The sequence below is a fragment of the Papaver somniferum genome, chromosome 6 (genome assembly GCF_003573695.1).
Source record: "Papaver somniferum cultivar HN1 chromosome 6, ASM357369v1, whole genome shotgun sequence".
Lineage (NCBI taxonomy): Eukaryota > Viridiplantae > Streptophyta > Magnoliopsida > Ranunculales > Papaveraceae > Papaver > Papaver somniferum.
The window spans coordinates 96,150,442-96,161,027 of NC_039363.1; the positions used below are offsets into that span (position 1 = coordinate 96,150,442).

General features: G+C 35.8%; 1 protein-coding gene across 1 annotated transcript; it reads left to right on the plus strand.

The window, feature by feature from the left end:
• The first annotated feature begins 5,785 nt into the window (after window positions 1-5,785).
• On the plus strand, window positions 5,786-9,925 carry LOC113285926. Its single transcript, XM_026534663.1, has 3 exons — window positions 5,786-5,949; window positions 9,047-9,484; window positions 9,578-9,925. The coding sequence occupies exons 1-3, from the start codon at window positions 5,908-5,910 to the stop codon at window positions 9,779-9,781; spliced, it is 684 nt and encodes a 227-aa protein (XP_026390448.1). The 5' UTR covers window positions 5,786-5,907; the 3' UTR covers window positions 9,782-9,925.
• Window positions 9,926-10,586: the final 661 nt, after the last annotated feature.

The window sequence follows — 10,586 nt, forward strand, 5'->3', positions numbered from 1 at the left end:
TAGGTGATCTTCGTTATTTTCCTAGTATTGAAGATGAAACTTCATCAGACAATAAGACTATCAAACTCACTCAATCCAAGTACCTAATGGATTTGCTTCAAAGTACTGATATGCTAGACCGTAAACCATGCTCTACCAGTTATACATGGACCACGAGTCTCTATTCTAGATGGTGTACCTCTTGAAGACCCTAAGGAGTACAGAAGTATTGTTGGTGCACTACAATTATGAGACCATGCATTACTTTTGGAGTTAATTATGCTTCACATTTCATGCATGATCCTACTGTTAGATAATTTCTCGGTCGAACTCGCAAGCGTTGCTATCTCAATCTTGTTTGTCAAGTTTAGTTGCCAAAACTATAAGTCTTGGTTTCTAGTCTACTTGTATCTAAGTCTAGGATTAGGATAGTAAGTGTAGTTGAGATTTAGACTCCACAACGTTCATTGAATGAAGACGTAGAACTACTCAAAGGAACTTGTGGAGCTTCATCAATAAAAGGTATGTGGAGACTTGAACTTATCTATCACTCAAAAGTCTATCTACTTTATCGCCTATTTGAGACAAAAGTCGTATTGCTATATAGACTTCAATTATACACATTTGCTATTTCGAGCCGAGTTTATCTCGCTTATCTATTTCTCGAAATATGTGTTGGTAAGAATTCGATTTGGCCAAGTTCATCTTTACTCGTGAAGAAAGTCATGTTGATTATTTCAATAACTTGAAAATCGCTTTGATGCTAATAGTTTGTGGATCAAAACTATTTTAACATCCTATAAGAAAGTTTCGATGATTGAAATGAGAGTTTAGAACAAGTAAATATGTTTGGATGTAAACATAGTGTGTTATCACATTTGTGTAAAACTCCAAAACCGGGAACCTAAAGTATGTGTACCCGTACGCGTACCCGACGGCTGTTGGAAATCGGGTAAGTATGTGTACCGGCGGAAGTTTCACGTCCGTGATTTTCTGCTGGAGTTTGGAAGTAAAAACAAACTCAATCTGGTTACTTAAATATGCGTACCCGTTTGCATACTTAAGCAGGTTACTTTCTAAAATTCGGTTTGTTCATGAACTAAAACATTTATATAATAAGGAATGCCATCTTTGCAAACCGTGACTATAATGTTCATGAATTGATTCGAGTGAATCAAAATTGATTGTGTCTTGTATACTTCTATGAGATCTTAGCAATTGAACAACTCTCTAACTAGTTTCATTTGAGTCATTTGAACTAATTATGGTGAAGATGAATAAGGTTGATATGAAAGTGGTCATATGGCTAACCATTGGTTAACTATTGTGGAACCGACTAAGTGTACACGTTTAGGTACGGTTACTCAAACCTAAATGATGGTACATTTCATTTGTATATAAAAAGCTAAGTTCGATCTAATGGTTGTAATATATTAGTTTGAATCTAATCAGGTTTTCATCCAATGGTGAATATTGAATGATTTGTTACCAAGGTAACTTAGATTGTAAACCCTAATTTGAAATCTATATAAAGGAGAAATTTAGCAACTGGGAAACCTAATCCCCACACCTCCTGTGTGATACTAGTTGTATAAGATAGAGTCGATTCTCCTTTAACCTTAGGTTTTTCATGCAACCCTGTATGTTAACGACTTAAAGACTTCATTGGGATTGTGAAGCCAAACCCAACTATTTTCTCTGTAGTTGAGTGATCTGATCTTGCTGTTTTCTATCGTGATTGAGTACAATCGTAATATTTTCTTGATATTTATATCTCCGATAAGCAAGATAGAAAAGTAGTCACAAACACCTTCGTCTCATCGTTTGTGATTCCACAATATCTTGTTTCGTTAATCGATTAAGATTATTGTGAGGTTATTGATAATTCCAGGATGTTCTTCAGGAATATAAGTCTGGGTTATCAATTGGTTCCTGTTCACCTTGATTTATCAAAAGACGGAACAAAAACTCGTTGGTATATCTGTGGGAGACAGATTTATCTATTCAATAGACTTCTGTCTGATACAGATTTGTTTATCAAGTCTTCGACTTTGGGTCCTAGCAACTCTTAGTTGTGGGTGAGATCAGCTAAGGGAATCAAGTACGCAGAATCCGGCGTGGTTCAAGAGGCGTAAGGAACGCGACTGTACCTTGATCAGTGTGAGATTGATTAGGGCTCAGCTACATTCCAGACCGAAGTTAGCTTTGTAGTAGGCTAGTGTTGTAGCGGCTTAATACAGTGTGGTGTTCAAATCTGGACTAGGTCCCGGGGTTTTTCTGCATTTGCGATTCCCTCGTTAACAAAACTTCTGGTGTCTGTGTTATTTTTTTTCCGCATTATATTTTGTTATATAATTGAAATATCACAGGTTGTGCGTTGAATCGATCAATAGGTAAATCCAACCTTTGTTTGTTGATTGAAATTGACTGATCCTTGAACATTGGTCTTTGGTACCGTTCAAGTTATTTCTCTTATATTCAATTAGGCTCGCAAATTCTTATTTGTTTGATTGCGGATTGAATTGAGAAATTGAGATATAACTCTTTGATATACTTTTCTTAAGATTGAGTCTAACTGTCTAATTGATTCTCTTGAAAGTATATTGGAGTTAGTCCATACAGATTGTTAAGCGAAATATTGGGTGAGGTTGTTAGACCCCCGCTTTTTCACCTACTACTTCACATATGATGATTGTCAATAGGCTTTTACGCTACATTAAATCTTCACTTAGATCTGGAATTAAGCTCACTGCAGGAGATATTACCTCCTTATCCGACTCAGATTGAGAAGGTTTCCCCGATACAGTAAAATCTACAGCCGACTACTGTGTCCTTCTTGGTTCATCTCTCATTTCTTGGATCTCAAAGAAACAACCAACTATGTCAAAGTCAAGCACATAAACATAATACAAGGCCCTCTCAATGTTGGCAGCTGAGGTTATGTGACTTTCAACTCAAATCTCTGAACTTCATCTGCCTCTATCTACTCATTTTACCTTGTACTGTGATAAAAATGGTGCCTGAGCTCTGGCTGCAAATATCATTTTCCAAGCTCGAACTAAACACATCTAAGTCGGCTACCACTATGTCAGAGATCTTCTTAAAGCTGGTTTTTTCAGCTTTACCTATATCCCAATAACATTACAATTAGAAAATATATTCACAAAGGGTCTGACTTACAATGTGTTCTCTGGATTACCCAACAACCTGATACATTTTACTACACCAACATCAGCTTGAGGGGGTGTATATAGTCACTCTATTTTCTCCTGTAACTAGAATGTACGAATATTTATGTTTTAGTATCTCTTCTGTTATTCACTCCTCTGTTAGGGATCTCTTTTGTTTTTTGTTATCTCCACCTGTCTATATCTATAAATATTCAGGTGCATCTTTGTTCTAGGTTAATATACTATCATTCGATACAATATCGTATATTTTAGTTGTATACTGTACAACGAGGAGGTGAGTGAGGCTGTGCTAATGTTAGTAAATAGTAGTAGGGTTTTTGTAAAAATCAAGTGATGGTTTTGTAACTGTTTTCTTTTATATATGAATTCAACCGCCAAAAAAATGAACTATGATTTTAGGCATACCAAAAACTTTCAAGGCATAAAAAATAGTTTTACCATCCTAGGTGACCTTATAAGGGGTGTCTATTGGGTAGTTAAATTACCTATATACCCTTGAACCTAAATTCAAAAAATAAACTATCCTAAACATCTCTTCTTCTTCCTCCAGCTAAACCACCTTCCTTTTCTCTCAGATTTTTTTCTCATCACTGTAATTAATTATCGATTCATGAAAATTCGATCATCGGTTAAATTGAACTGTATAATGGATCGTACAAAAAAAAAGGAAACGGCAGGTGTTCTAAATCCTCTTCCAATCCATAAATTAAAGAAGAAGAACCAATTAAAAATGAAGGTGTAAAAACTATAATTGAACCGGAAATTGAATCAGAAATTCAACCATTTAAAGATCCAAATACTGAAATGAGGATAAGAAGGTATTCCCTACAAACCCAATCTTTTATTTGTTGTTTTTCATGGATTGAATGGGTTAAATTGCTAAAAATTTAGGGTTTTTGACGGTTACAGTAGCGGGTTCGGCTGATAATTGAGTTGAGTTTTGAGACGAAATGTTCTTGAAATTTCACCCTGAAAGTGTCTATGAACAGTTCGGCTAAACCGTAAATGTCAATTTTTAGCCGAACCCCAAAATGTGTATTGAATACGTCCCAGAACAGTGTCAGGTTCGGTTAATACCTTGCAAACCTTCCCGGCCGGACCTGAGAAGTGAAATTTACCCGAGGTGGTTGTCAGGTTCGGCTGACTCGATTAGATCACTTTCAAGCCGAACCTCTCTCTGTAAACACTTCGAATATATTGATTTGCAGGCTCTAGGTTCGGCTAGCTCGTGTTGTTGAGTTATCAGCCGAACCTTCTCTTTGCACACTCAAGTTTTTCGATCTTGTTTTGGCCATAACCTTTTCGTCCGATGTCGGAATGACCTCATTCTTTTTGCATTGTGTTTGTCTTTTCATTCTCTTGAAGTTGAAGATAAGATCTAATTGATTTTAATGAGTTTAATATGAACCTTGGTATTCTCCATCATTAGACTTCACTTTTTTAACACTTTTAGTAATTTCCACTTTTTTTGTTTGGTTCATCCTATGAAAAGGCTGCACAATAGAAAACATATGTAATAAAAAGCCTAACCCTAAATGTGTATGAATTTAAGTGTTTCATGGAAAATCAGTATCATGTTCGGCTGATGTGATTTTTTGAATATGAGCCGAACTTGGAAAAATATATATTTCGGCTGATACGATATTTAGAGTGAGAACCGAACCTAACTCTCAGGAAGAAGTTCGGCTTGTTATTAGACTTTAATATAAGCCGAACTAGGATCTTGCAAATAGGTTGGAAGTGGGAAAATGAAGGTTCAGCGTATAACGTTAACAAATTCATCTAGCCGAACAGTTCATCAATTTAGTGGGTTCGGCTTATATTTTTAAGCCGAACATAGTCCTGGTTCGCCGAACCATGATGAAAAATACAATTTTTTGATGATTTCAAGCTATAAAAGTGAGATTAAACATAAAATAGAAGTGTACATGTGTGTTAGAAGCATTGGGTTCCCCATCTATGTATTCATCATATGGATTTGGCTCATAAAAATCATCATCTTGAGTTTGAGTTTGAGTTTGTGTAAAATCATTCTCACAATTTAAGAGATCAGCCATTTCTGGATCATTGTTGTAGTTGATATGTATTTTCCTAGGTTTTTTAGATGAAGAATGACCCTCCTCATCCTCCATTGAATCAAGAAGAAATTTTTTCTCACTTTCTTTTTCTCTCCTTCTCAATAAAAACTTTGATATTTGTTTCCCCCAAATTTTTTCATCTAAACAAAACTTTATAATTCTGAAAATTATCTTAATCACTAAACAAAAGTTTTATAATTCTCTCCTTCTCTCCTCCATTGAATCCAGATTACTAACACTAGTACGTAAAGGGTAGATTTGCCATTAAAAAAGTTTGGTTAAGGGGATTTCTGATTTTGTTATCTCACATCCTTTTTTGTCTTTATTCAGTATGCCTAATAAGATTTCAGTATGCCCAAAATCATAGTTCAAAACAATTGAAGAAAAAAAAAATACAAACTGAAGGTTCTATAATCACGAACTGGGCCTCACAAGACAACGTTAGCCCATTAACTTCAGGTATGGGCTACAGCATTTCCAAAAACTTTTTGGTTGAAAAACCGATAGTAGTTCAAAGTTTCTAACGAAGAGGAAAGGGTTTTTGGCATTTCTGCATCTTGACTTCTCTCCTTTCAGATAATCTTCAATATTCAGAGAACAGCAATGAGGTGAAAGAGCTGGTGATTTCAGGGTTCAGGGATTGACAGAGACAGGGAGAGATGGCACTAACAACTTCCACAGTAGCTCCATTTAGATTTCAGGTACACAAATTATTTCTCTGGTTCCTTCTTCATGTTCCTAAATTTTATTCACATTGGAAAAAAAACGGTAAGAAATGAAATTTTGAATTGTAGGGTTTTGAAAACATGTCTAATTCCAGCTAGCACTTGTTAGCTCTGTATTACTCTGATGGACATTTTGTGAATTATAAAGAATCAATTTGCTTAAAAGAATTAAAGATAAACCCTAATTGATTTTTATTTACTGTATTTTCCGTACATGAATCTATCAGTAAGGATGCAGTTGTATGTGATCTTAATGTAGATTGTGAGCTTTTCAAAGCTAGAGTTCAGTTAGTTAGCTTAGTGTAATAGGAACCCGTTTGTTATCAGTTTCAGGCCAACTTTAAATTGTGATTAGCTTTGAAATGGTTCTATTTCAACGAAATATTATAGGAATTTTGGATTCTAGCCAATCCCAATTTTCCTTGAGGATATGATTGTTTAAGAAATCCACTCATCAATACTCATTAGTTAAGAAAACAACCAGAGAATTCATTAGAGATGTTGTCAACATTTTAGATACACAAAATTGGATGATATAACACTCCAAAAAGAGGAACACACAACCAAAAGAAGAATATATATATTCATAAGATTGGCATGATCAGCATGACATGGGTTATAACAGAACCTAATTCTCAACAAACTAAGCTGAGTGGACAGTTTAAAACAGAACCTAATTCCGTTTTTGCAATAAAGTTTGCATGGGAATTCCTCTATATATAGGCACACAAATGTATGTTCATGTGCACCAGAATATGAGTTAAATTTGTTAATGACTTACAATTAAGTTAGCGTCTAATTCTGTGCACTTTCTTTTGTGTGATTACTCCCGTGCGATCTTTATTGCAAAATGGGATTAGGTTCCACTCAGCTTAGTTTGTGGTCCTTCAGTTGTTTACCTTTACTATTTAGTATACTTTATTCTGTTCAGTTGTGATAAATAGTAAAACTAAAATATTGAACAACCACAAACTTAGCTGAGGAAAAGTAAAAATAAATAATTGGAAAAACAGTCATTCTAGTATGAAAATAGGGTCGTGATAGGCGTGGCGACCCAGCAATAGGTCAAAAGAGGGTGAGAGCAGTACCAAGATGGGTGACCGCTTGGGAAGTCCTCGAGTAACTTTGTTTGGTTGATTACCAGCCATTTCCCTAGGAAAGGGTGAGAGCAGTACCAAGATGGATGGCGGCTTGGGAAGTCCTCGTGTTTCCTTTCTGGCGTGGGACTAACGGCTTAGAAGAAGAAGAAGTTGTACACTTCACGGAGAATTCTTGTGGAGGATACTTTTGGTGGCAAGAAGCAGCTTCGAGGTGGTTGACGACAATAGGGAGCATAGTGTTTGTACTTTGTAGCATCGATTCTGTCATTGTTTTGTATCGTAGGAACAACCTCGGATTAATGTCATTGTTGCATCAATTTTGTCCTTGTTTGGTATGGTTGGAACAAACCTAGGATGTCGATGCTATCTGTCACTTGCAACTCCTACAATATCTAATTTTCCACATAATTCATTGAATGTCATTTACTATGGTGGTTTCCGCAGCATCTATCGAAGAAAATATACTCTTTAGATTTCATTGATTACTTTTTGTTTCTCCATAGAGATTTAAACCCCAATTGGGATTCTCATTTTTATCACCAAAAGCACTTTTTAATGAACTCGTAATCAACTTTTGACCAAAGATGTGTTTTGGATGGCACATGAATTGGTAGAAAAGAATGCTTAGTACTAAAATGCTTTCCTTCAAAAAAACGCTTCCACTTTGGCTGGTGTGTGCACAGAATGGGATGCTAACTTTATTGTAAGTCATTGATAAATTTGGCTCGTATTTTGGCATCTGTACATGAGCATGCATTTGTGTGTCTATATATATAGAGGTACTTTAGCATTCAAGGGCCGCAAGCTCATCTCATGCTGATCATGCCAATCTTGTGATTATATCTTATTCTTTTGGTTGTGCATTCCTTTTTTTTTTTAGTATTATAATCCAATTTTTTTGTATCTAAAATGTTTACCTAATTGATTTTTATGTATTTTCCTTACATTAGTCTATCAGCAAGGAAGTAGTTATATGTGATCTTAATATCGGTAGTGAGTTTTATAAGCTGGAGTTCAGTTAACATTAGTGTAACAGGAACCCGTATGTTATCAATTTCAGGCCAAAGTGATAGCAATAGCATTGAATAATTTTGAAATGATTCTATTTCAACTCAATTTTTTGGTTTGTTGAGGAAATCTGTTATAGGAATTTCAGGATATGATTGCTTAAGTAATCCGTTCATCAATACTCAATAGTTATGAAAATAACCAGGGAATTCGTTAGTGATGTTGGTAATGAGGTAAAATATAGTGGTATGGGGTACAGTAGTTATATTTGTTGACCCATATTAGTTTTCTGTACCTGTGTTTTTATTAGAAATTTGTATGTGCTATCCACTATTTCAAGTAGATATTTTGGTTTGTTGATTGTTATCCCTTCAGGATATGATTGCTCAAGTTACCTGTTCTGTAGTTAAGAGAGGAACCAGGGAATTTGTAAAATATAATGGCGACGGGCTAAGAATCCAAAACTACTGGTGACATTGTGAGGGTATAGTTACTAAATTGGTTTGACTGTATTAAATCTCTAACACCTATGTTGTTGTCAGAAAATTTTATGGGTTATACATTCTAAGTTGATTTACAACACCCGGAGAGAATGCGCCTTTTGGAAAGCTCTCTTGGATGACCAAGTTTGTGTTGCATACATGGGAACCACTGGTCTCGCTCTTCTTAGTTGAGGCCACCCCATTTTTTGTGAACACGTGAGGGCAGTTTTGTTTATGTTCTTGGCCCGTTAAAGATGTTGATGTGAGTTTTTATTGGTTAGAACTCGAACAAGAAAATGTTTCAGTTATTGCTGAGAAATCAACGCTCCTGGAAGTTGTTATTGTAATAGATATTCAAACACATATGCTGGAAAATTATGAATCCATTGCATCATCTTTATTTATCAAACGAAGCAACATGAACCTGAACTATGTAAATGAGTCTGTGCCTTGACTTGGACATTATTATCCTTGTTTATGCAGATAAAGCTTCTCGATAGCCAGATATTCCCACTTCACTCAGGCTCTTGTCTGTTACTTTCTCCTAATAAGCATCGTCAAACGATGATAAAATGTTCTGCAAAAGTTACAGGATTTGAGCAATTCGGTGATCCAAGTAAGTTAAAGATGCGGGTGGTTGACTTTGGGGAGAAGCTGTGGCAGACCTTCCCAGAACCGGTGAAAGAATTCCCTTGGAAAAAAGCAGAGGATATCATGCTGCAGCGTCTGTTATTTCTTGGAAAGGAAGCATTGAAATGGTCGCTGATTATCCTGTTTGCCTTTAGTTCTTTATCAGATATATTGCTTTCTATTTCAAAGAACAAGGAACTGTTGATCCCAGTAGGACTTTTCATTGGATGTGTGGTCTCTGATATTTTCAAAGAGACTTCGAAGGAGCTATTCCCGAGTGCAAGTGCAAAGGTACTCTTGCTTCATTTTAGTTTTTGTGCTTTTATATCCTTTTTTGCTGCATCTACTGATGAGATCCTTGTGCATGCTGCTGTTGTGCAACAGGAAGGAGGTTTAAAGTTGAACCTGGTAGCTATAGGTGTATTTTTTGTTTTTGTCAAATCTGTTGCTGCCTATCTGGCTGTAGGAGGAAAGGTGTTGTTTTCCCATGTCGGAAATGGTGGGCTATTGCAGGTTTTGTGGGCGTGGAGAAAAATACAGGAAGAGGGAGATTCAGACATACCTTCCTTGGTTGAAAATCCCGAGTGAAAAGAGTTGCGAATGGTTAATTGTACATGTAATAGAAATTTTGATCACATTGTTTAGCCGATGCTGCAAATGCTACCTTGTACTTGAGTTTGTAATCAATTTTTAACTACAAAACCATATATCTGGATCCGTAGCTTCAGTTAACCCATCCAACAACATTACATAGTACTGAGTTGGTGAAGGAAAGGCGGGTCTGTTCCACTTGAATGATCTTGCCAATACAGTGCAGTTTAGACAGGTTGGAGATGATTGGAGCTCAATGAACCATTCACCACTTGGTAATTACTTGGTACGTATTGACTTTTAAATTTTAATGAACTGTGTCTGTAGTTAAATGAAACACCATTTTTGAGTCTTGAATTCCCTCCCAGAGGCCAAAGCACCATAGCTTACATGGGCATAGAACTTGCAAGAACATAGATATAGAATGGGCCTTTTAACTAGGTTTTGGATGAACCGTTTTTTTTTTGAGGACTACTCAAAAATGGTGGGGGACTACTCTCCATTTTTCGGGTGGATATTAGAAGTAATATGAGTCACCGCTTATCTAAGTCCTTTTTAATATCAAACTTGTCCTTGGTAATTAAATTAGTGTAATGATTAGTTAGTTAATTAATGATTAGGGAGCTTAAATTAATAAGTTATTTTTTTTCAAAAGAAGAACTATCGAGAGGGAGAAGAAGATGAAGATGATAATGAAGATGAAGATGATAATGAAGATGAGGGTTTTGGAAGAATAAAAGTTAAGATTTTTTCTTTAAGAGCCACAACAAGAGTATGATGTTTTGGGTACTCACGGATACTT

Coding starts and splice junctions, on each gene's coding strand:
- LOC113285926 (XM_026534663.1), top strand. CDS start 5,908: ATGGCACTAACAACTTCCACAGTAGCTCCATTTAGATTTCAG. Junction 5,950..9,046: donor TAGCTCCATTTAGATTTCAG/GTACACAAATTA, acceptor TTGTTTATGCAG/ATAAAGCTTCTCGATAGCCA. Junction 9,485..9,577: donor TCCCGAGTGCAAGTGCAAAG/GTACTCTTGCTT, acceptor GTTGTGCAACAG/GAAGGAGGTTTAAAGTTGAA.